The following is a 27,559-nucleotide window of genomic DNA, read 5'->3' on the forward strand; positions in this document are numbered from 1 at the left end:
CATTGGTACATATATCAAACATAAGTCTCTATAAAATACGTATTGCAAGACTTTATAAAGCCATTTGAAGCGTTATAAGGCTACATAAAGTATTACTGGGTTGAATAAAGGATTATTGCATTATTACTGGACCTGACCAGAGGTCAACTTCACTGACTGCTTCTTCTGCTTCTTCTTCTTCTTCTTAAGATATGTGCAATTTCCTCCTGGATTAATAAAGTATTTATCTATTTTCTTCGCACCAGATGTGTGTTTGGTACCAGCAGACACCAGCATCAGCCTCATGTCTTACTCCTCCTCCATGCTGTTGAACCATCTGTCTGCTCCTCTTTGGTTAGCTAAACCTAGGCTAAACCCAACGCTAACCCTTTGATCGCTCCACGTGACCTTTCCCTTCCAAACGTTCCTCCTGGATCCGCCTCTGTGCTCCGAGTGTCTCTCAATAATTCATCAAAGACAGACGCAGCTCACAAACACACCAACAACCCTCCTTGACCTGCTCCTCCAAGATTAGCGTGAACGTTAGCGCCCTCTGTGGCCGGTTTGGGTCCGCACATCGTTCTCCTCAGGATGACTCCTCCACCTGTCTCAACACATATGAGCTAAAAACTGAGCCCCAGAGAGTGAGAATAAACAATAAAGACATAAGTTTTAACAAGAAAACTTCTGCCAAGGAAGTGATGGTGAGGCTCAGCCAATCAGGGGGCTGAAGGTTTTATTTACAGTATTTTCATTTAAATTTAGCCTCTTCATGGGGTGTTTTGGGATGTCGCCCGGCAGTATTTAACCAGCTGCAGCGAGTGGAAGTTTAATTCAGTGGCTGTCGACGGGTAGATTTACTCAGCTGTGGCTGATTCCACTGCGAGACGCTGTTTTCTACATCCTGTTTGGTTTTCCTGCACGCTGAACAAAGAGGATTTAACACGGTTTAAATAATGATTACAAAAATGATCTGGTTCTGATTCATAGGTGTGGTTTTTTTCTTTGTTACAGGAGGATTTTTTTTTTTTTAGTTCTTATCTTTATTGCCATCCATCCTTGATCCTAGATCCTGATCCTGGATCCTGATTCCTAACCCCCACCCAATTTAAATACATCCTTTGTTTAATATGACACAACATGATGATCACCGGTTCAGGGATGTATGGATGTCCAGCGGTGGACGGGACGCCCCTGGCCTGAAGAGGCATCCACAGCGGCGGTCGGTGTTTCTACTGATGATAGTGGTGTGCGCGTACACACACACACACACACACACACACGCGCACACACACACACACACACACACACACACACACCAATGAACACAGCACTCAGTACACTCTACGCGATGCAGCTGTGTCAGCAGCTCGCCGCCCGTTAAAGGAATATTTATGACAGGTGACTGCCGGGGGAGGAGCTGTAGGAACACTTTTATCTTCTTTTCAATACAAGTCGTATTTTACATTAGTGTAGAGGAACTCGTCTTCATCATGTGGACTCTATTAAAGTCTATTGTCATTTACTGAAGACTCTAAATCAGGACTGAGACTGAAGCGGTTCAGGCAGATCCTGGACCCAAATCAGAACCAACGTTTGGCCTCCAGTAACACAACTGTTAACAGATTCAGTACCAAACTTCCAAACTCTGGTTAGTATCGGATTAATGTGATATTTGATCCTTTAAACACTATTGTACTTCACCAGAATCTAAAATTCATCAGTCCCAGCAGAGCCATCAGCCGCCGCCACCACCATTCTCTGGAATCCAAATGCCTTCAACCACAATCTTTAGGAGAAGTCAACGAAATTTTCTGCTGCAATAAACAAACATGTTGTGATTGGCTCCCATACAATGACGTGCCCACGTTACAATAAACCGAATCACGTTTTATGGAAAACAGATGAGTTGAGCTTCCAAATATTCTGAATCATCACGCACAACTGAGAAAACAAGCAGGAGACGGTTGTTTTGTGAGTCAGACGACTAATACATGAATCTGATGCCAAGACGCGCACCTAGGAGAGACGCCCGTGGAGTCCTGACAGCACTGCTCCACCAGGCGTGAAGGTGAGACCTGCTGCTTTGAGGCTCGACCACACACAAACACAGAAGTTCATTAGCAGCAATTTGGCTGATCGGATCAGCCCAGGCCGTGAAGTAAAAGAAAAGTACCTCCAAGAGGCTCTTGACTCACTCCATTTGGCCCCCAACCGGCGGCAGGCTTCATTTGATGCTCTCAAGTTAGCCAAACCAAATTAGTTGAGCTCCAGGTTTCAGATGTTAGCATTAAAAAAAACCCCCAAAAAACCAAACTGAGATATTTTTAGATTTCTTTGATGTGCATGTTTAGTCTGAGCGAAGGAAGATGAACCTGTGTCTGATTATTAGACCGAGACCTCGTTTGATCCAGCAGTCAGGATGGAGTGTGTTGGACGACGAGGACTTTATTTATATCCTGTTTATCTATTTATACCCCACTCATTGTGCACATCGCTGGAACTCGATGGGGCATCTTCTGGCCCTCATTAGGCCTCAGGGAGCGGCAGGATGGGTAGACGATCATCTATAAAACCGTACCGGTCTGATCTGTGATGTTTTCTGCTCCAACGACACCCAGGATTTCTTTCTGTTTTGTGTCTGTGATTTAACCTCCAGACCGTCTGAAGGAGTTCGTCTCCCTGGAAAATTCAAACCTTTGAAAACAAACTGTCGACCCGAAGAGAGGAAATACTTCCCACAAGCCGGGTCTGGAGCTCTGGTGATGAGATTTGTTTGCAGACTTAAGCAATTAGCCCGCGAGTCACGTTGGCGTTAATGGTTCATTAATAGCAGAGAGGGTTGTCCTTCTGCTGTTCTGTTTTGCTGGGCTGACCAGGGATTGGTGGAGAAGGTTCATGAAATGATCAGCTAATTGCTAAAAGCTAAGGAAGAGGAAGTTGTGCCGAGAAAGGATGGACCAATTACTGGCCACCCATTTCTGGATTAAGAAATGCTAAATAATTATAAAAATAACCCGACAAGCTTCAAACTAGAACTAAGAACAAACGGAATAAGAAGACTCGTCCAGAGGTGAAGGGCAAAGTTTCTTGGAGTCACGTGGTTAAGGGTTAGCCTATCAGGGGACCGGGTTTGACAGGGAGAGTAATGAGGTTACAGTAACAGGTGGGACGTCACGTGACCCGCAGGTTACCTGCAGGTTCCTTTTTCACGCTTCAGTAAAACACGTGTGAGCGCACGTATGTCAGAGGTGGCTACACACACACACACACACACACACACACACACACACACACACACACACACACACACACACACACACACACACACACAATGGAGCATTACGATCCAAATGCGCATAAAGAACGTGGAGAAATAGCGGAGAGACGAGGGAGGGGAAGATGGGGGGGGGCTCATCGATCTGTGAGAGAGAGAGAGAGAGAGAGAGAGAGAGAGAGAGAGAGAGAGAGAGAGAGAGAGAGAGAGAGAGAGAGAGAGAGAGAGAGAGAGAGAGAGAGAGAGAGAGAGAGAGAGAGAGAGAGAGAGAGAGAGAGAGAGAGAGAGAGAGAGAGAGAGAGAGAGAGAGAGAGAGAGAGAGGAGCTTCTGGCTGCATCTTCATCCCGGCAGACCCCTCCTCTCCTCTCTCACCGTCTCCCTGCCAGCTGATGCTGACTGGAGCTCCAGCGGCTTCTCCCCGAACGGACGGACGGACGGACGGACGGACCGCGGGGTTCTGGGTGTCGGTAACACCTGGAGGAAACATCTGAAGGTGAAGGAAACGAGCCAACAGGACGCGGACGGAGAGCGACGCGGTGCGCAGCGACGCGGGGCGAAACGCAACAACTTCCAGCGGCTGCGTCCTCGGGGCGGTTTGCGGGGAGCGACGCGGAGCTGCCGCCGTCACGGAGGTAGGGTGTCCGCCCGCTGCTGCGGCGCTACCGTTCGGGGACGTGCGCACACGTAGAGGCGCGGATGCGTCCCGGGCCACCCCGGTGCGCACCGCCCGACCGTCTGCAGGCTGTCACCGGGGATCCGATGACAGGTCGGCACCGCGCAGACATGGCGCGTGGCGTTTGCGTGACGTACCTGTCGTTTAAAGTGTTGTGCGGTGTGCGGTGTGCGTTTGGAGCGGCGCGTTTAAGTCTGTTTGTACACAACACACTTGCTTCATCCCCCTGGTGCGTTTGCGTGACAGGTTGCCTGGGAAAAAAAGATGTTTGACAGTTTGGTGCATTCGAGTGTGATTGGATTGAAACAGCTGATTCAGTCTGTCTCTCTCTCTCTCTCTCTCTCTCTCTCTCTCTCTCTCTCTCTCTCTCTCTCCCTCTCTCTGTGGCTTAGGTGTTACTAATGTCATACTTTGCATCAGGTCTGTAGTGATGTGAGTTACTGCCACAATGTACAGGAGAATTCACAGACCAGTAGACACAGACCAGTAAACACAGACCAGTAGACACAGACCAGTAAACACAGACCAGTAAACACAGACCAGTAAACACAGACCAGTAAACAGACCAGTAAACACAGACCAGTAAACACAGACCAGTAAACAGACCAGTAAACACAGACCAGTAAACACAGACCAGTAAACATAGACCAGTAAACATAGACCAGTAAACACAGACCAGTAAACACAGACCAGTAAACAGACCAGTAAACACAGACCAGTAAACACAGACCAGTAAACACATACCAGTAAACATAGACCAGTAAACACAGACCAGTAAACACAGACCAGTAAACAGACCAGTAAACACAGACCAGTAAACATAGACCAGTAAACACAGACCAGTAAACACAGACCAGTAAACAGACCAGTAAACACAGACCAGTAAACACAGACCAGTAAACACAGACCAGTAAACACAGACCAGTAAACACAGACCAGTAAACATAGACCAGTAAACAGACCAGTAAACACATACCAGTAAACACAGACCAGTAAACACAGACCAGTAAACAGACCAGTAAACACAGACCAGTAAACAGACCAGTAAACACAGACCAGTAAACAGACCAGTAAACATAGACCAGTAAACACAGACCAGTAAACACAGACCAGTAAACACAGACCAGTAAACACAGACCAGTAAACATAGACCAGTAAACAGACCAGTAAACACATACCAGTAAACACAGACCAGTAAACACAGACCAGTAAACAGACCAGTAAACACAGACCAGTAAACACAGACCAGTAAACAGACCAGTAAACAGACCAGTAAACACAGACCAGTAAACACAGACCAGTAAACACAGACCAGTAAACACAGACCAGTAAACACATACCAGTAAACACAGACCAGTAGACACAGACCAGTAAACACAGACCAGTAAACACAGACCAGTAGACACAGACCAGTAAACACAGACCAGTAAACACAGACCAGTAAACACAGACCAGTAAACACAGACCAGTAAACAGACCAGTAGATGTTCTGGTCCTGGACTCTGGGTTCAGGTTCTTACTGGTCCAGTATAAACACGGCGTTAGCTGTTAACATGCTGGCGGCGGTTGTTGACATCCAACACGGAGACAGGAAGTGGTTAATCCCTGTTCTCCAGTGGGGCTCATGATTAAAACAGGAAGCCTCCCGTCTGCAGGGAGCTCGCCGTCATGAACGCCGACCTGCGGATTGGTGGAAACACCTGATGACGGGCGGAGGTGTGTCCCAACGCACCTCCAACAGGAGCGCCACGGCGAATCTGTGTGGGGGAGAGGTTTACGTCAGCCAGCACTCAGAGGCCTTTAGAGGGAACTGATGAAACACGTGTGAGGATGACAGGTGACAGAACCCCCCCCAACAACCCCCCCTCCAACACCCCCCTCCCGTCAGTATGTCACATGATCAGTGGGCGAGCGTGGAGGACGCTGCTGGATGGAGGTGGACGGGTTGTGTAGAGTTTAGCAGGTAGGACCAGCCCACAGGAAATACTGTGTTGCCGTGGCAACCACATCAGATAGATTCTATGCATTTCAGAATATTCGGACGCGCTACAAGGTGTGATCGATGAATGTGCGATACCTGCTTATGCATCAATGGAAACACGAGTGTAGCTAACGATGCTAACAATGCCAACCAGTGTTGGATTCTGTTGTTATTCATCAAGGGGGATCAAAACAGGAAGTTCGCTGATGTCACCACTCTGATTTGTTTCAACCACATTCGCTCCCCTTTTCCGAGCAGTACCTTCAGAAACAGTTAGGGGGCGGCGTAGCTACAAACCCGACGAACGCTGCCGTTTCTTCACAAACCATGATCTGTTGATGCGTTTTTAGATTCTGGTGTCGGCGTGAACCCATGACCTGATGTCCATGTGGACCGTCAGACGCCACAGAATCCAGTTCTTTACGTCACTGTTAGCATTTGGACGACCACCAACAATCTGAAGGCTTGAGGAAGAGCAGAGGCTTCATGTCCCCCAACAGTTTACCTGAACTCTATGGACTTATTAACTGTTTGCGTTACACTTCCTGCGCGGCGGCGCTCCCTCCGCCTCGGTCTGAGCGCAGCGCGTCCTTCTCCTGCCTCCATATTTAGTGAGCAGCATCCAACATGAACTCGTCCTCTCTGAAGATTCCAACGTATTTGTTTTTCATGACTGCTGGAATTCCTCCTGATTGGTTGTCACCGAGGCGCCGACGGCTTCAATAAGATTGACTTCTTTCACGCATGAAAAAGAAAACATTCAGGTTGTTAATCTCAGAGCGTCCTGAGCTGTAACTTCATACTGACGTTCCCAGTGAGGAGAGAACGTTCCGAGCTCGACGTCTTCTTGACGTGACGTAGAAGTCGCGTTTCCACACGCTGACGCGGATCTATTTTGATTCCATCCATCAGATGAACCCCAAAAAAGCAGCTGAACCGGGCTCTGAACCCGATGAGTCACATTTGCCGCTGGTCGTTCCTCCTTCCTGTCGAGTTGGTCGACATGTTAGCAGCGAATGCGCCGTTTCATTCCTTTGGGTGGACATCACCAGTGGAAACGCACAATCGCCGTGTTTCCATCAGTAGCGTCAAACACATCATCGCCGCCTCAACGCGTCATGAGAGTGGTACGGCGGCCCACCCAGAGTGGCATCGCAGCCTTACATGGACACACACTTCACAGTTGTGTAACGGCATGTTTCTTCAAAGCCTAGGAAGACAAAGCACACACAAACACACACACACACACACACACACACACACACACACACACACACTGCAGCAGAGATCTGACTCGGTTAAACAAAAGCCTGTGTTTTGATGGCGAGGGTGTAGGAGCGGAGGAACGTAGGAAGAGAGAGAAGAGAGATATTAGTGCGTAGATAACCCGTGTGCATGGAGCCTGGCAGCGACCCCGGGGACGTTCAGGAGCGCAGCAGTTCTTTTACTGCTTTGATTTGATGAATATTCATGATTAGAGAGGAGGGAAGGAGTTCACAGGAGTCGCTGCTGCAGCTGGAAGGCTGTTGCAGAACCGCAGTCTGGTGTCGATGGAGGCCGGGCGGTAGATCTGTAGCCACCGATTCAGGTCCACGTCTGGGTTCAGAACTGTCCCCGGGCCGGATGGGGTTTGTTCCTCCATCCTCCACTCCTCTCAGCCGCTTGCAGAAGAATCTGATGATTATGGATGAGGGTCAGGAGGTAGATCGACAGCTGCATCGAGTGCCTCGTTGAGGATGTGGCGCCTCTTCACCGCCACAGACGCCGCATCCACCACTCGTCGTTCATTTTCTGTCCTCGTGTACGAGATCCCAGATGCTTCTCCTCCTCCACCGTGCATCAAGTCATTCCCAACCTGGAGTCTCGTAAGAGGAGGTACCGACTCCCGCCTCCGGACTCCTCACCGTGTCTCCGAAGCTGGAATCACTGCGAGAGTTTTAAAAGTCGAACTGATGGAATGACGTGGTGAACAGTGCTGCACAGATAATCGCTGTGATTCCATTACGCAGACGACATCGGCATCGCCTCGCTTCATCTCTGAAGGAGTGACCGAAGGCGTTGCCGTAGCGATCGGCCTACTTTACAGTGAGAAACAGGAGGGACGACTGAGGAGGAGGGAAAGGTCATGAAGATGAGATCAACACCTTTTAGTGACTATCGATCTGTCCATCCTTCACAACTGGAGGTGTGATATGTTCACAAACGTTAGCCTAAAAGGCTAAAATGTTCTTGCCTGGGGTGCTGCCAGCTGCTCTCTCATTGGCTAGCGTGGTGATGGATATAATAACATAAACATCCACATTTAAATTCATTCACTGCTGATAAAAAGCTTTTATTCCCAGAGCATCCGATGAACATGAATATTAAATTAAAGCCTTCGTCTGGACGCTAACATCTTCTTCACGAGGCGCAGTAACACCATATCTCTTCCTTTCTCTACCTTCATTCCCTCAACCTTTCCCTTCCTTCTTCTCCATCAACCCACTTTTTCCTCTTCCTCTACTTCCTGGCTCCTTCTCGCTTCTTTTTTGTCTGTTGATCCTCCTCTCCTCATGTTTTTCTTTATCCTTTGTTATTTCCATCCCCTAACCTGTTTCTTTACCTCCCCCTTCCCCACCGGCCGTATTTCTACCCACCCCCCCTCCTTTACCTTTATTCCCATCTGTCGTTCCTGCTTCCTCGATCCACCCCGCTGTTGCTGAAAGCAACCTTTGTCTGTAGCAGCAGGAAGTGGCGCAATGTCATTTACACGTTAGCATGATGGGCACAAGTGTGTCTTTACTGTAAATTATGGCCCCATTTAGGGTAACATAAGCGATGATGCTTCAGGGCAGGTGGTTGCCTCAGGAACAGTATGGAGGTGTAGCAGTGTGCTTCTTTTGGCGCCAAGAAAATCTAAGGAAACTATGACCAAAATTCCAAACTCAAGATTTCACGACAGGAGGCCAAGAACCGACGAGTGACGACACAAATTTCTCTGTGTTGCTAAAAAGTTGTGCAGATTATTAGGTTTACAATTAATTGACCATTTGAATATTGAAAATCTACAGTTTAGCGATGTCACGTCAAACCTTCATCTAACCACACGTCTCTCTCCTTGTTCCTCGCTCTCGGCTAGAGATGGACTACCCGGAGGACTTACTGCTGGCTGAGCTCAGCCACCTGCAGTTCTACAACAGCTCGTTTTTCCAGAGCAACTTCAGCGGCGGCAACAACGAGACCGACGCCCTGCTGCCGACGGGGGTGAAGGTCACCATCGTGGTCGTCTACATGATCGTCTGCGTCATCGGCCTGGTGGGGAATTTCCTGGTCATGTATGTCATCATAAGGTGAGAAACCTATAATGTTTGTAGGACCGAGTACGAGCAAGGCCGGTACTCAACACTAGTGTCTAGAAAAGTCCTTAAGCAAGGGGGTTTTCCCCGGAGACAATCTTGCGTAAGCCATGCTTCCAGGTTTTCCGCATCTTCTGAGGCTTCATATTGTGAAACGGTTCCTCTGTTGCCATAGCAATAAAATACTTAAATAATGTTTTTATTAATTATGCAGTCTAAACCTACAAAAATCACCACAGCTGCTCCATATTACTCCGTCTGTTACTTCAGTCCCTGACCAGCATCAGTTCCATATCCCTAAGTCTTCCTGAAACTTGTGTGAAATGTTGGAAAAATTGGGTTTATTGGTAAGAATGTCCCAACAGGCGGCTTTTTGTAACCTGCTAACATCATTTCTGTGTTTTAGCTGTTAGCATAACATAATGCTAGCGTGTGTTTCTGTTGCTATGAGAGCCAGACAGCTGTTAGATGGTCCAAACCTCCAGTAGGTAGCTCAATTTGTCCGTGAAGCATTTCTCTTCATGCTTCCATCTCCCTGTGGCACTCCTTAACCTTTCTAAACAAATCCGTAATGGAGCCGTCCTCTCCAGGTAGGAGACCTGAAGGTACAGCTCTTCTCTGTTATTGACCTGTACCTCATCGGGTAAAGCATAGAGTGTAAATCCCTGCGGGAGACTTGAGGCTTAACTTATATAGACGTTGAACCAAACTTCAATCATGCATTTAAAATCCGAGCCGACTGTGATGGTTGTAAATCCTTTAAAGCATTAAAGAATCATCTCAGACTCGGGTCACAGCATCTACTAAGTGCCCAATACTTAACGAATTAGGCCCAATGGGACTCTGAGAGGCTCCACATTAAGCTGATAGATTGTGGGTAATTACAAGGAGGGTAGTAACAGGTTTAGGAGTTCAAGTCGTCCTGCAGTGGGATGGCTGCCCAACCGTTCAGACTCTGCAGGAGGAGGAAGGAGGAGAAACCAAGTCTGAGCAGCAGATTTAACGTTGACAAAATACTCACACTGTTGTAAAGCAGATGGATGGAAGGACATTAGCACAAACCCACACACATCGCACTTCCAGCCCATTGTGTTCACATAATAACTAAAACACCACACAACTCCCCGAGGAAGGAAACACACTCATAGTTGTGTCGCGCACACAAACACACACACACACACACACAGAAAGAAAAACCTCCGCAAGAAACGCGTAGTAACCTCGAGTCGCACACGTATTTGTCACGTGTGACGACGACTGATGGATTGCGACAACTCGCTTTAGTCACGCAGCAACAGCAGCGCACGGGCGGGGTGAGCCTTTGTCACCGTCGGTGAAAGTTCACCAGCTAGCGTTAGCGGCTAATGTAAAGTTAGATTGTTTTCCGTTGCTAGGCAGCGGGAGGGACGCGTCCCAATCAGGAATTGAATTTGGACAGTCCGGTCAAGTCGGTCTGTGGCGTCCCGGGAGAGCCGAGGGCAATCACGCCTGAGCAATTCAAACAGATGGTCGAATGCAAAACACGAGGGACGCAACAGGAGCGCGATGGTCGTTTGTCTTGGAACGCGATGTGTGTTCTATCAAACGACGCCGGTCAGCAGTTTGTCTTGGCGTTGGATCCCTCAAAACCAAAACGACCGGATCCTCGTCGGCGGAGCTGAGGGTCATTTTGCGACCATCTGTGGAGAAAATCTGGCTTTTGAACAGCTTCTGGCACCGGAGGTAATGAGGTTGCGTCCTCAGAAACTCTTCACACTAATCTGTCTGGGTTATTTGGCATAGCGAGGAATCCACTCGGAATCGGGAAGCGAGCGTCTTAACAGCTGTGATGTTTCTGCCTGATCATTTTACAGTGCCTTGTGAAAGTATTGGCCCTGCCAAGCCGTTTTGACATTTCGCAACACTCCAGGCTTCAAACTTAAAGATAACAAACTGAAAATATTTTTTCAAGAATCAACAACATGTGAGACACAATCGGGAAGTGGAACCAAATGTATTTCAACATTTTAGCTGAGAGAACAGGGGCCAAATACTTTTGCCATTGTTTGTTAGGATCGATTGCGTGATGTCATCGGTAGGAACCACAAAACCAATGGTGGCAGAGTTTACCGTAGACGACAGACGACGTTCCTCTACGCCAGAAGGGGAGGAGTAATCCTCTGCTATGGGGGCGGAGCATCAGACGCCACCCAAGAAACGTCACAAATGACCAAGAAATGTGGCGCCAATCGCTGCAGCGACCACGCCCATTTGTGAGACGAGGAAGAATTTGTGTTTGATGCGACAATGGGGGCTCGTAATTGAACGTAATTAGGATGAGGTCGCCATAGCGATCACCAGGATACACCAGAAGCTAGCCGTTACAGTCGCTAGGATTTCGGTGTTTCATATCCAGATTTTTGTGATTTTTAAAAAAAAAATTCTTTATTTATTTTTTCTTCCCAGTATTGTAAGTAAAAGCCTGCTCGCCGTGTTCTCGGTGACATCAACCTCTTTCAGCACATCGAGCCAAAACGTCCATGAGTAGTCAGACAAAAATGAAATATTCATGTTTGGCTCACAGACATAAATGGACTGAATGGGTAATTATGCACAGATGGTCTGAGCGAGAGTGTTTGGAGTCACAGCAAACAAACACACACACACACACACACACACACACTGATTCTGACCTCCTATTTGTCAGCTCTTGAATGGATTTCAAACTAAACAATCATGGTGTCGCCCTCGTCATCGGAGGTCGGGTCCGACTTCTTTTGTGATCTTCATTTATTTACATTTTTTTTCCCGAGGATAAAATGTCAGTTGGACGTAAAGGTGGAGCCTGTAGGCATGCTGCCGTGCGAAGGTTACGCTTACTGGTTTTATTTTATGAAAACAGACGGGATAAATACGAACAAAGACAACAACGAAGAGAGGTGAATAAACGGAGAATGATAGAAATGAAGGGCAAAGACAAAGAAATGTGGAATGAAAGAGGAGAAGGGAGAGAGAGGGGGTATCCATCACATTATCTGATCATCTTTCATCTCCTCTTTCCTGCTCACAACGTTCGTGTGTCATCCCTATTCATCCAGAGCCGTTCTCATTATGCCGATGATGACTGTTTATTAGTTAGTTTGTGTCTCCGTCCGTCAAACCGGTTCGTCTCCGACGTCACGGTTTTGATTTCGACGCCCACCCGATCGCACTCACGCAGCGAGGCGGCGAATGCGCCACCGGGTGTCTGGGAGAATAAACGCCGCAGATTCCCGACAGCGAGGGGAAGTCAGGCGTCGTTATTTTCCCTGTCAGTTATCCCTCAACTGCTGGAAAACCCGATGGCGTGGAAAGAAACTCCAACGTGTGACCGTCGCTTCAGAAGCTTGGTAGGGCGGCCTGGAATTTCAAAGGCGATTTGAAATCCATCCAACGCCGGATCATTTCAGGCCACGTTGTAAAGACCTACAGACAGGAAACAGATAAATGGTCCACGACATGGATGTATGTACTTCCTGTACAACCACTGTACTTCCTCTACAAGTGTTATTGTATGTTTTTAGCTGGTTTGATCGTTTCGACGATGTTTGTCGGGTAAACTCTCCTCTATAGATTCGAAGGTACTTGTTGCTAGCTGCCGTTTAGGTCTTCAGGTTGAAACAGTCGACCGATAATCTGCCTCTGCAGGTGGAATAATGACCTAATGAGAACATGCTAATGCATCTACCTGCTAATGGATCCATCTGTACCTATGTGTGTGTGTGTGTGTGTGTGTGTGTGTGTGTCCGCGCTGCAGGCTAATGACGCCGCCTTCCTCCTGCCTAACGATGGCGGTGAATTATGATTCCGTTTGCTCTGCACAGCAAATTAGTCCGCTGCACTGACAGCAGAGACTGTCCAAACACGGCCGCCGATCACATGACCTCTCCGTCTCCGTGAGATGGGCGAACTTTCATCTGCGTATTTTACAAGACTCGCTCCGTTTAGCGCTCTCGTTGCGAGCGAAGCCGCACCTGGTGGTGAGGTGGACAGATGTTGGTGAGATGACTTGGATGGCCTCCAACAGTGACCAGAGTCGACTCACCTGTTGAGCAGTGATACAACCTTACATGACATCCGGGGGAAGCAAAACCCCAATGCCTCCTGGTCCGAAGGAACTCCGAAGGTTTCAAGAATCTGTCCAGCAGACATGACAAAGACAGTATTCATGGTCCCCAGAGGATCTAACAGAACGTCTTTGTTGGTTCTGCTCCCCAACCACCAAATCATTCCAAGGATGTTTCTGGTATCCGGCTAATCGACCTTCCCTACAGTCCCAAACACACCTCTGGCGTTTCCGGGCGTCCAGTTGATTGGATATCTAACCGCGTGGCTAGCTAAGCTAACAGCAGCTACCACTGGTGGTTATTATGGGATGCTTTCGTCCATCTGGAGTGTGAATTTGACGGGTGTTGACCCGGCAACGCTGTGAACTCTTGCTGTTTCTCTACATTAAGAGCGTTTCCCGAGCCGACCTTTCGGAGGACGGAGGAACGCCATTGGATGAACCGTTATGGATTTCTTGGGGATGTCAGCCAATTCGAGTGTTTGTGCGTCTTTGTCTCCTGGACCTGCTGAGCTTCAAACGTCTCATTCATCGACCCGGTCTGACCGTATGTTAAAATGTGATGAAATGTGCTCGTCCTCAGATGCACGGCAGCAAATGAGCGTTAAAATGTAAACCCTGATGCGAACGAGGCGCCAGATGGGCTCAGAAGGACATCCAAGGTCAGATGATTTTGTTTTTCACCTTCTTGCTGCGCGTTCAGTTTTTCAGACGAGCATTTGGGCGGAAATCATGTTGTTTTATTAGGATAGCGGATGTTACTCGAGTCGACCCAGCTGTTTGTTTTCTCTCTTATAATAAATTGAACGCCGCTTGTTTTCACCTCCTCTCCCGTCCTTTATGTCTTTAATCGAGGATAATAAACGGAGTCAGGACTGGTGAATGTGTTTTGCTTTCCCTTCGTTCTCTAATCCCTCTCGGCCTGTTTTTTTTTTTTAATCTCGGGCTGGTTCAACAGTCGTAATGAGATCAGGTTCATTATCTAAAACTGTGTCCAAGTCAATTACGACTGCAGCGGTTCCACGTTCAGACGGCGAGCATCCGGACGGCGCCAATGTCAGCAGGGTTGAGCGTCGCTGCCGAAGGGTCTCGAATCCCAACACCTTCATTTAGATCCGTCCCGATCCCGTAAGGTCCGTCAGACGGTGTTCCGGGAGAGTCCGATGAGGGTCCCATTTAAATGTGGACATATCCTCTAAATGGAATGGTTCCTGAACCTCCCAGTGATCAGTCAGCTGGTTGAAACATCATCGACCAGTTCGGCGTGATTGTCTCTGGGTTTTACCTCTCCGCTGTGTTTCCATGTGGAACCAGCTGTGTGAGCAACTCAACGATTCCTAATTAGAAATAATTGAAGCATTTTTATGCTTGTCTGCTTGAATCTTGAAGCATTTATTAAAGTCTGCAGGTTCTAATTTCTTCATTTTTATCCACCAACTGACTGAAAGATTGGACAGGATGAAGGAAGTTGGTTCTAAAAATCCAAAGCCCAGCATATATATATCATCAAGCCCAAAGACTCCTGTGGTTTCCACTTGTTCCCACTGCTTAATGGACCGAGTTTGACCTCCAAACTCGGCAGCGAATGTGAGAACAGTCTGACTCGCTCCTCGCCGAACGAGGGGAAGGTCGAACATTCTTCGCAAGATTTTTGTTGCTCCGTCGGGGAAATGTTTTAGTCCTGACCAGAGCAGCTCTGATACCTTTTCCATTCTTTTGGCGCTCCGATGTAAGAACAACAGATTTAATGAACCCACGCCGCATCTGACACAAGATCCTGTTTGGAAGTTTACCGACAGCGAAAGAAAGATCCAAAAGATTTGTTGTTCTCTGGATTCCTCCCAAATTCAATCAGATTTCCCATCTCTGATGCCAGTTTGGGATAGAACCAGTGTAACTGGTTGTGAATCCAGTCTTCTGTCTGGATCTGCTCCAGAATTCTCAGTTCCTTCTCGACCCTGAGTCCATGTCACGCTTCTTAGCGTTGGGACACCATGGGCGAGTCGTGGTCGAATAAACCGAAAGGAAGTCACAAACAGAACCGATGACTGACACCAGAAAACTGTCCCACTGTTTTTCCGTCGCTGCTGACAGACGTTTGACGAGACGATGAATCGGTTACGTAATCTGCAGCGACACCCGGAGACGTTGGGAGCGACTTCCCCGCCGCGCAATGGAAAGACATGTGGTTCGGAAGAAATGCATCATTTCTTCTCACCGGCAACAGATTAGATTTAGCTGGAAGGCTGATCCATCACACACACACACACACACACACACACACACACACACACACACACACACACACACACACACACACACACACAAAGGGTAACGGCGTATGCAATCATCCCTGCCTCTGCCAGCCTCCCCCCATAATGAGGGTCTCATATGGTGAAAAGCAGCCACACCATTTACCATCAGCGGGGCTAATTTCTGCCCGGACGGCATCAACGCGGCGCCCTTTCTACCCCTGATTGCACCACTTAGCCTAAAGGCAGAACCCGGGTGTGATTTTTTTAACAGCGGCCTGTCGGGTTGATTGTGAACGGATGGAAGTAATCAGATGTAAAACTACAGCAGCGAGCGACCGGTTAGCGAACGAGTGGACCGCCGACTCAAAAACATGCTAGCAGGCAGGGGGGAGGGGGGTATTATGAAACCCACCTGATGACTTGGGACTCTTCTATGTGTGTATGTGTGGGGGGGGGGGTCTGTGTTCTTGCAGTGGATTCATTGAGTTTACCAGCTCTGAAATGTGATTGGTTGGTCCAGGATGTTTCCAATCTGGATGGATGGATGATGAATGGATGGATGAATGATGGATGATGGATGAATAATGGATGAATGATGGATTAATGAATGGATGATGGATGGATGGATGATGGGTGGATGGATGATGGGTGGATGGATGATGGGTGGATGGATGACAGATGGATGGATGATGGATTTGTGGATGGATGGATGGATGATGGATGGATGGATGGATGGACAGGTGATGGATTGATGGATGATGGGTGGATGGATGATAGGTGGATGGATGATGGATGGATGAATGGATGATGGGTGAATGGATGATGGGTGGATGGATGGATGGATGATGGATGGATGGATGATGGATGGATGGATAGATGATGGATTTGTGGATGGATGGCTGTATGGATGGATGGATGGATTTGTGGATGTATGGACAGATGATGGATGGATGGATTATGGATGGATGCATGGATGAATTTGTGGATGGATGGATGGATGGATGATCCGGGACCCTCGTTTGACCTGATATTCAAAACAAAATCAGCTGTTCCATCCTAACACACGATTTTGCTTTTCAGATATTGTCAAGACACACACACACACACACACACACACACATACACCTACACACATACATCTACACACACACACCTACACACACACACCTACACACACACACACACATTGGGTTCCGTCCCATTAAACCCAACGGGTGTGTCTCCACATGACGGCCGCAGCGACGTCTCGGTGACCTCCTGGGCGTCCCTCCGTGACGTTTCCTTTCACCCTCAGCTGAGTCTAATTAGAAAAATATTGGAATTCATTAAAATCCCATCAGTGGTGTTTGTGTGGCCGCATGCCATTAAGAGGCAGACAAACAAACAAACAGATTAAACCACCGTCCGTCTGCACCCGGGACAAAGAGAGAGGACGGCAGAAAGAGGTGGAATGAAGGTAAAGACTCCACCGTTAATGAAAGGTCTAAGGGGGGGGGGGGGCTTTAATCAGGTACTTGTTGCTGTGAACAGGTGAGTTGAAGAGGGAGGAGTGACCCGACAGACGATGGCTGGACCCGATTTGTTGGCAATGACAGGAAAAAAAATATGACAAAAACGGAATTGGGTTTCCAGCTGAGGCAGAATTAGATCATTAAAATGAAGGAGAGGGTGTGAATATAAATGTAACGCCAGGCTTTAATGAGACGGCAAAGAAAGGGAAGGAGCTGGAAGAGGAAGGGAGACGCAAACCACAGCAAAGATATGAGACGCTAATTAAAAGGTTTCCCCTTTGACAGTCGCTGTTTAGCGTTCCTGAGCGTGGAGAAACCCGCGATGAGGTCATCAATGGCTAATTAATACGATCGATCACTTTGTGGGAGATTTCAGACCCGAGATCAACGAGAACCGCAATTTGTAGGGGATGGATGGATGGATGGATGGATGGATGGATGGGTGGGTGGGTGGGTGCAAAAGAAAAAAAGCCTCAATAAATATCCTATTAATGTTGTTCTTCTCTCTTCTCTCTCTCTTTCTTTAAAATCTGCATTTAAATTAGCGCCATTACTCATCCTTTTAATACCTTATATACAATTTATGACTCGTGTTCCCATAGCGATAAAGTAGACCCACGGATCGCAGGAAACCAGCCGCTGGTTGAAATACTGCTGCGTGAGATGAACGCTCATCCATTCGCCGCTAAACGAGATCAGAGGAAAACAGTTTGCAAACATGACGAAGGAAGAGCGAGTACGAGGGAGACGAAATGTAGCGGCGCGGCATGCTGGGTAATTTAATAGTTGATGCTGGAATGCTGAGGGGGAGGACGGGATGAAACGAGAGTGTGGAAGGGGAGCTGGGGAGGACGGAGGCAGAGATGAAGGAAGTGGGGAGGGCGGGCGGAGGTGAAGGGGTTAATTGGTAGTTGTTGGCGTGGAGGGGCAGAAGGAGAATTGATTTTTGAAACCGCCGGCATTCACGCCTCCTCTACACAACAACGCCTTTTACATCTCTGTCGATCTACAGGACGTAAAGAGACTGATGGCTCTGAGTTGAGACTGCATTCTGGTGCCATATAAGGTCACAGGAAGTATTAGGTACCTGAATAAAGGTGCTGGATGGATAGGCCCACCCACTCAGTGTGGGAATGTTTCCCATTGGATATTTTTTTAGACCATCTTCCACGCCAATATGTAAAAAACCACTGTTGTGTGTCCACCAGGGCAGCAGGGGGCGCTGTGACTTTTCACAATCCGACGCCAAGGAACAAAAATCACAGCAAAAATCCACATCAGAGGTGGCGAGCAGACTTGAAAGTCTTCTTCTTCTTTTATCATTTGGTGATGAGATGCAACCAAACAACCTCCCAGGACGAGTTGACATAATCCAGAACAAGATGTCTCCACTTCTGTCTGTCGCAATTCTCGTTGCCATGGAGGTGGTCGCATCCATTCCAATGGGAGCAGAAAACGGGAGCGCAAAACGTGATTGATCATCCTTCACCCGCGTATTGGACCCATTTTTCAGGAGCTGCGTTCCATTTTTGACACCAAACTGGCGACTCATAAATCAAAGTTTTAAACTCGGTGGAGAAATTTCCCGCCTCTGGAACGAGATCTGGATCTCGTATCAGGCGTGTTAAGCTAGGAGATCAAAACAAGGTCGTATCGCCTCTTATTATAGAACGTCTTTACGGCTCTGCTCTGATTTCTTTGTTGGTCTGATTAGCGACGGAACCGTCGGGTACCGTTTATCGCTACAGGAAGCCCGACTAGCAATCAGGCTAACGCTTAAAGACGTACGTCTCGTTTTAAAGCGTGACCCGAAAAAAGTATGACTTGGCACGAAAAGACAGTTTTGACAACTGCCTCCTCGTAGATAGATGTTCCTGATTATCAGTAGATAAACGGGCCATACCCGCCCCCACCCCACCCCCATCAACCCCCCTCCCCCCGCCCCCACCTGCTCCAGTATGTAATTAGAAGGGCTTTGAATTTATCCATGGAGACACGGAGCGCTATCAAACCATATCCAAACTAATTTCACACTTGATTACAGCCGTGCCCTCAGAACAACACTGAGCTGATAGGTATGATGGCGGCTGTGAGGGAATGATGAGTCAGATGGGGGTGGGGTGGGGTGGGGTGGGGTGCTAAAGACAGGATGACCCCCTGAAATATGAGCTCGGGGACAACAGATAAACAAACAACACAAACATCTCGCGCCGCACTCAACAGTTGATTGTTTATTTTGTGCGTTTCCACAGCGACGGGCCCATAAATCGCGAACCCAACGCGTCTGTATTTGGTTTTACATGACGGCATCTTTTAAAATGCGAGCTGTTCCTTTTAACGTCCGTCCAAATGCATTGTGGGTAAAGGTAAACTTCTACAGAAAATTGGACGAGTAAATGAAGCGAACAAGGATGTATGAAATGGATGTGACGCTGCTGGACCTCTTAAACTATATGATTGAACGTTGCCATGGCGACAGGCTTTGGAGAGTGATGCATTCAGTAAACTAAGTCAGTTTGTTCACTTCCTCTTCTGCCGGATGTAACTTTGAACAAACTCCAGCCGTATGTTTCAGAGAGGATCCATGAATACTCATCACAGAACATCACCCCCCCCCCCCCACACACACACACCAAACCCCCCAGGTGGGAAACCATGAACATGAAGCTCAGTCAGATCCGGATGCTCATCCAGGTGTCCTCATGAATAACTGGGAATACAGAAACAAGCTGCTGGAAGTTTCTGAAGAAAATTTGAAAACTCACCAGAAACTTCCAAAAAGTGTGACATTACCTTACACACACACACACACACACACACGCATGAACTTAGATCGACGTTTCCCGACTGACAATTTCGGCACATGGATGCATCCGTGAGGGTGTTTCTTACTTTTTGCATAATTGCGAGACGACACAGCTGGAAGCTCAAAGGTTTCTTTCAATTGACTGAAACTGGACTAAAAACTGAATGAAGTGGCTTCAAGCGATGAAGACGATCCTGTGAAGGACCTCTGACTGGGGGGGGGGGGGGGGGCGACGCTAGATAAAAACCGAGCCGGACCGCTTCCAGCTACATCCCTCATTACATCCCCTTCTCACACATGAACCTACGCTTAGCTTGTTGATCAAGAAACCAGAGCGACATCCAGCTAAGAGAAGCGCAGCAGCACTAATGACCGTCTGAGGGCTACAAAACTAATTAGCTGCTCTGCTGCAGCGCATTAAACAGCATGCAAAATGTCGCTCTGGCCGGTTTGATGCCGACACAGTCGGCGATCTTTAGCACAGCTAACAGGTCGAGGCACCAAGAAGGTTTTCACCCCCGCTGTCAGTCAAACGACGCTCCCCTCACCTGGATAAGACCAACACCTGATGAAGACCTTTCATTTTCTATTAATAACGTAGAGAAAGTGTTAATAATAAATGTGGAAATTATCATTATTAATCCGTGTCCCCGTCTAAAAACATGAACGCGGCCGGGTGTCAAAAGACGTTTTTGCGTAAAATGTGCAAATTGATAAAATAAGCAAACAGATGGAATTTGACTGAGCTAACACTCGAAAATGCTTAGATTTGAAATAATGGAATCTTATAACTTTGATTATTTAGACATATAAAAATTGATTAAATTATGCATATTATAATTAATTTTAAATGCATAAATTTAAAACGAATGTTTGCTTTAAAATAAAATCAAATAGATGTGAAATGCATAAAAATGAACTCTGTTCCTGTGAGTGAGGTCTTCTTGGATGGTTCACGTCCCATTTAGAAACGCAAACAAACAGGACTTGGATTGGCCAGTTTCACTTGAAGTTTCTCCACCTCCGTGGATGTTTTCGGTGTAGCTAAGGCGGGTGGAAGCAGGTGTTGTTGTTGTTGAAGTGAAAGCCGTGATGCACCTAATGGCTTCGCCGACCACCGAGTGCATCGTTACCTCCGCTTTGCAACCGGAGCTGAGCGCGCGGAAGAGGAAAAAGAGGGGTTGAGGGGCGGATAAGTACTGAGCTGAGGAGAGAAGGTGATTTACTGGGTACACGTTCCCCTGCAGCGACCAGGTCTTCAACAGTCACCTCATTGAAGATAGTTTACCTGCTGGTGGCAAAAAGCCTCCCCTGTAATTTCACATGGAGTCCAAAGGTTTCACGATGATGCGCCGCTTTGGCCGGGTGACAGCCGCAATCACGAGGCCAACGCCGTAATCCGTCTGATGGAGCTGAGAGGAGGGTCGGCCTCTCGGCCGCCGCGATGAAAAGGCTGTCAAGTGAGGACCTGCTGGCTGACCAAGCACACGCCGGACCCAGATTCATAGAAAAACCATTCATTATTTACAGGCTGCTGAGAAGCGCCGGAGCGGAGGGGGAGGCGTGTGTGTGTGTGTGTGTGTGTGTGTGTGTGTGTGTGTGTGTGTGTGTGTGTGTGTGTGTGTGTGTGTGTGTGTGTGTGTGTGTGTGTGTGCGCATCGCTGACAGTGGCAGAACCTGTGACAGAATGGCAGGTGAGGCGCTAATTAACACCTCATCCCAGGGTACAGCCTCCATCGCTATGGAATGACTTTCACGCCGATGAGGCGCCGTCGCATTGACTCATGGGAGGTCTTCCCGTAAAAACGCTGGGTTTAACCCTTCCTGTTGATCTTTACATGTCAATAGACTTTGGGAACCTGGCGGCACAGCACTTTTTCGTTCGACTTTATGTAACCCTTTCACCATCGTCTCTTGACATGTGAAACCCTTTATTTTACTATAAATAATGACTTGAACCTATTCAAACTCAAACGTATACTCATATGGTGAAAGAGACATCTTAATGTAACAGTCTAGGATAAAATTATGATTCTCACTTACTTAAAAATATATCTAGAGGCTAACGGGAATACTTCTGGAATTTAACCCTTAATAATAATATAAACTACTCAAAAACACCATTAACAGGAAGCAAAAACACACAAAGACTTGATATCAGTTTCGAAAACATATTAAAAAATAGTTCAATACAAATACCAACCCTTATAGTGAAAAATAAATAAAATAGAATATAAATATAAACACAAGTACCCGTGCTTTTTGTGTTAAGTAATTAGTTTTAATTTTTGAGTGCACTCTTTAGTTAAAGTTACTTTCGCAAGCTTGCATTTCTATGATCGTTGGCGCTTTATAGTTGGAGCTCAAGAAGACTCGCGAGCAGAAGGTGTGAGCAAAGGTTGCACGATGTTAAATATGCTTTTAATAGTGTTCAAATACAAAGTTGGCTTTGACTGTTGGCTTTAGCTGTTTTGATCATGTATTGATCACAGATGCAACCTCAGGTACGTATATTGGCAGAAACCAAGAAGAAAATGCTTCCTATGCTGGTCTGAATCAATTCAATGACATCCGATAAACATTTCAAAACAAAAGTCAGGCGTCCAACAAATGAGTTCACTCAAGTAATCATAGCATTTCGATGATTTAAGCCTGGATTAACCGCATCATCATTATTATCATTATTATTATTGATTTAAAGGTCAAACACAGATTAAGGTTAAAGTCAGTCATGATCCCACCCTTCAACTATCCTTAAACAACCCAACGGAGCTTTCTTTATTTTGACATCTTGAACAGACTAAAAGTCTTCTGTGCTTTGAAATATCTTTGCCGACAGATCTGTTCTGTTCGTCGTAACATTGCCTGAGATCTGAGGCAATCTGAAGATAAAACAATTCTTATGTTTGATAGGAAAGAGGATCAAACTGTAATAAAACATTTGCCAAATGTTCCACAGCAGTAAGAGTGGTTAGAGATGAGACATGAACTGAATCAATCGCAAGCGATTCTTCGATTTACGTCCCGTTTGATCTTGATTTGTTCTGTTGTCTTGAACGCTTGAATGAAAGCGTCTGATAACATTTGAATTGGAATCGGAACAACTCCGCGTTTACCGCTTCCTCCACTCTGCAGCTTGTCTCCAGCCTAATTCAATATTTGAATTATAAAGACTTTGTGTGGAAGAAAATGACTCCCAGCGATCTCAACACAATCACGGAAATGTTCCATCTATATCTACAAGGAGCCTGAGGCGTTTTTGACAGCCACTTATCCGGCAATGGTGTCCATTAAACACATTTTACTTCCAATTTTTAACCATTTACTACCATAAATATTAGTAATAATATCCTGCAGCAACTCTTGGCTATCAACAGCACCAATTTAAGGAGAGACTTTTCTCTGAAAACCCCACCGAGACCTCACTTTATGTTCCAACCTTCTAAAAGCAGTCTCCGGTTATAAATTACCAGCCGGCCTCATTAGACACTGCCACCCATAAATCACAGGTGGTGCTGTAATGCTGATGTCATCCTATTAATCAACATTCAAAATTTATTTTCCAGTTTTCAAGGATGGTTTGTTTCTTTATGTTTTAAGGATGTTCCCCTTTTTTCCTTTTTCTTTTTGTTTGTGGAGACCAGATGATAGAACTTTTATTTATGTGTGGATGGATAAGTTAAACAATGATGGTTTATTCGGTTCTGCAGCTTGTTTGTAAGAATCATAGTGCGATGAATAGAGAAGAAGGTGACGGAAAGTTTTTCTTATTGTTTGTGACACAGAGACGGATGAAAGCAATAATTAAAAAGAGCAAAACAGCAAATTGAACCGAGGGAAATTCACAAGATCAGAGAGGAAGACAAACCGTTTTCATACTCTGACCACACTTTATATGAGGTTGAGCAACGAAGACATTCTGACACCAAAGTGTTTCTGACACCAAAGTGTTTTTGAGACCAAAGTGTTTTTGAGACCAAAGTATCTCTGACACCAAAGTGTCTCTGACACCAAAGTGTCTCTGACACCAAAGTGTCTCTGACACCAAAGTGTTTCTGACACCAAAGTGTTTTTGAGACAAAAAGTGTTTCTGACAACAAAATGTTTCTGACACCAAAGTGTTTCTGACACCAAAGTGTTTTTGAGACCAAAGTCTTTCTAACACCAACGTGTTTCTGTCACTAAAGTGTTTTTGAGACCCGAGTCTTTCTGACAACAAAGTGTTTCTGTCACTAAAGTGTTTCTGTCACTTAAGTGTTTTTGAGACCCAAGTCTTTCTAACACCAAAATGTTTCTGACACCAAAGTGTTTCTGACACCAAAGTGTTTCTGTCACTAAAGTGTTTTTGAGACCCGAGTCTTTCTGACAACAAAGTCTTTCTGACAACAAAGTCTTTCTGACAACAAAGTGTTTCTGTCACCAAAGTGAGTCTGTCAGTGTTTCTGACACAACTGGCGACTGTCTTTCTTCAGGGTGCACTCAAGCCCCTCAAGCCTCTTTCTCACTTCATTATTTCAGGACATCTGAGCTTGACAGCCTGTTAGACCAGTTTAATTTTCAATGGTAACCCTGCAAAGAAAGCATAAACTGAACTTCTGGTTTAGCTGGTTAAAGAAATGTAGAAAATGGAGTTAATTTATGTGATTGGTCTCGGCTCGGATTGTTATGTTTTTTTACAGTTTGAGGTTTCATTACATATTGACCAGTGGTGAACACACACATCCCCAGGGAAGTCAAATAAAGATATGTTCAGATAGTTCCAACCTCTTTGCTGCCTCTTCTGTCTGTTTCTGATGGTTTATAGTCACCTATCCAGAGTTACTGCTCAACATCCTGCTTATAAATGGAGAATCTGGAGATCCTAAACGCTGATAGGCTTTTACTACATAGCTTTATGCAAATTTCCACGCTTTTCGCTTTGTGCCTGTCATGTAATTCACATCACCCAGTGCTAATTGCTGCTCTGCATTGGCTTAGCGACTATTAGTCTTCATGTTCATGTGCAGCGTGCGTTCATCATCACATGGACACGCTTAAAAATCTAAACTGCAGTGAAAGCTCTGCAGTCTGAATTCCTTCCAAGAGCGTCAGCTCAGGTAGATGAACCGAGAACACGTCGAATATCTAATGCGGACCTTTGTTGCCTGAAGCAGAAGGAGTCCTTGAAGTTTTGCAGGTAAATGAAGAGTCTAAGAATTGAGAGAAATGTTGTTTGGAAATATAGACAGCACAACATAATGTTCACAAAATGCTTTCGGTTGCAGAGTTTCAAAGGAAAATTTCATTCTACCAAGGCTGAAAAGCCACGGCTGGTCGTTGACCTCCTGCTTTAGTATTTCATATCACACTTTTCGGAGTCCTTGCTGCAGAGCCACCTGAACCATTACTGTTGAGTGTTTTGTCATGAGCGAACAGCCCAAAGCCTTGACTCACCGTTACCCTCCTGCTCACCATCGACCTCTACCACTTGTTCCGTCTTCCACTTGTTCCCTTTTCCACTTGTAAGAAGATGAAAAAAAAAAGATTTTCCTCAGAACTTTTATCATTTCTTCACATTCTGCCAAAAAACCCCCAGAGTTCCAGGCGTTTCCTTTACATCTTTATGGTTCATCAAAGGGAAGGTAGTGACAAAGTCCTCGTACAAAAGCCTCAAGCATTTTTTAGTCGGTTGCTGATGATGAATGATCTTTAATGAGTGGATATTCTGGTGCATTAATGAGGAGGAGATTTCGGCAGTTTTGAAAGTCTTTCGAGAGAAAAGGTCAGAAATAATGAGTTTACCAAAACAGCAGTTTTTCTCTGCAGACGGCGAATGGACAGGGAAACGACAAACACATCATTTGAAACTGCGGCGGTGGCGATAAACAGAATAAACTCCTGGAAATCATCTATTTTTCCATGAAATGCTTCGAGCTCATCAGTTAACGACATCATCACGTATTTGCGTTTATTTCAAATCAAATCAAGAGTCAAATCAACCAACTTTTGTTGTCGTCTATCAGTGAAAAACAGACTGAACTCTTGCTTAAAATCAATTCTTGTGTTGTCAAACTCTCTGGATTGACGACGTGATCGTGATTCATTAAGGTGAGCAGGAACCTCCATTGTCATGGTAACGCTAATGACCACAAGGTCCAGGTTAGGCGATGATGGTGGGCAGGATTTTATTCCTATTCACTTTATGTCTTTTGGAAACAGGAAATGGTAGTCTCATGTTATAAAGTCCATTTTCATGCATCCAATCCAGTCAGGTGAACAGAGCGAAGACCAATGACACGCCTCCTTCTCCTCCATCACCATCAAACACTCCGACCCAACGTGGCGGTCTGCTTGAACCGCGTTTTCCCATCTCCTTCCTTCGTCCATCAAAGTATAGCCGTCTGCGCCTCCAACTCCAGCATTGGGGGAGCTCAACGAGTTTGCTCATCTCCATTATCTCCATGGAAACACACCTGGAGGGAGTGGGCACCAAACCCAAACTCTGCAGCACAGAAAAAAGTTTTCAAACCTTGATTTGCGTGACTGGGGCGTGGGGGAGGGGCCTGTTGAAGGCAGTTTAAACTCTTGGGACTGTCCAATCACTTGGTGGCTCTTTCCTCCAGAACTCTACCACACATTATTCATACATTACTGAACTCTTATTGACCAGGAATATTAATATACGTTAATAATAATGCCTGCATGGATGTTAATATAAAAAGAAACGATTGTCGTACAAAGAATTAGAACACAAACAGCTGGACTGAGTCTTAGATTTTGAACTAGCAGTGATGATTTCTGGGAGTTCTGTCCTATCATTTAGATCAATAACCAATAATACACACACATACACACACGACTCGAGTGTGGCAGCTCATTTAAGCCCATACAGCACCGACCGGCAGTTTGTGAATAATTCAAAGTTATATTAATATTTGAAGGCGAACAGCACGGCAGATGAAATAGATATCAGATGGACCCCTTTCATCCCTTTCCTCCTCCCTCCTTTAATGGAGTGAAGGAACGGAGCGATAAGAAGGAAGAGTGTCGGAAGCACACGCGTAAGGAGAGGAAGAGGGAGGGTTTGATTTTGTAAAACAAAGACAGGAGTCATCCTCAGACGGAAACAGGATTTCATCGTCTGCATGGAAAGGTTACCAGACGTTGTGTTACGGCGTATTCCTCAGTCCCCCTTGATTTTTTATAAGCTGACTTTGGGCAGGACGCCCCTTGAATCTACTTGTGGACAGGATAGCACGATCAATCGTTCAGCATACAGCTTGTGATCCTTCTCCTCTTATAATTAACCCCACCTTTGGAAAACAAAGTATTCGCTGGCGCTAATTTAAGAATCTTGACCTCATCACCCTCAATTTTATCAAAGGCTTGAAATATATTTCCTGAGTGTCCCGTGGGATTATTCATTATTGGCTTTAATTAATTGCAAGCTCGGAGTTGCACGGAAATGTAAGTGAATGGTTAAGCCTGGGGGCAAGGGGGGCAAAAAAAAGGAGAGACGATGTTGAGGCAAAGAAAAATAAATCGACTGTCTCACAATCCAACACAACTTTGTCTTTGGTGAAAGGGCTGCGAGCTGCAACAAGCTGGTTTTAATGAACAGACTGGATTTAGCCCACGGGACGGTACCGCGTTATATAAAAGGACAATGACGAAGTGA

At 46.2% G+C, this 27,559-nt stretch overlaps 1 protein-coding gene across 1 annotated transcript in view; it reads left to right on the top strand.

Annotated features, from left to right (window-relative positions):
* Positions 1 to 3,688: 3,688 nt before the first annotated feature.
* The window catches only part of oprl1 (opiate receptor-like 1), a 35,619-nt gene continuing 11,748 nt past the window's right edge, over positions 3,689 to 27,559 (top strand). Inside the window, exons 1-2 of the mRNA XM_068306349.1 lie at positions 3,689 to 3,889; positions 9,030 to 9,240. Coding sequence (XP_068162450.1) covers positions 9,032 to 9,240 — 209 coding nt within the window. The 5' untranslated portion in view covers positions 3,689 to 3,889; positions 9,030 to 9,031. The remainder of the gene's footprint in view (positions 3,890 to 9,029; positions 9,241 to 27,559) is intronic.

Source organism: Antennarius striatus, chromosome 2 (genome assembly GCF_040054535.1).
Source record: "Antennarius striatus isolate MH-2024 chromosome 2, ASM4005453v1, whole genome shotgun sequence".
NCBI lineage: Eukaryota > Metazoa > Chordata > Actinopteri > Lophiiformes > Antennariidae > Antennarius > Antennarius striatus.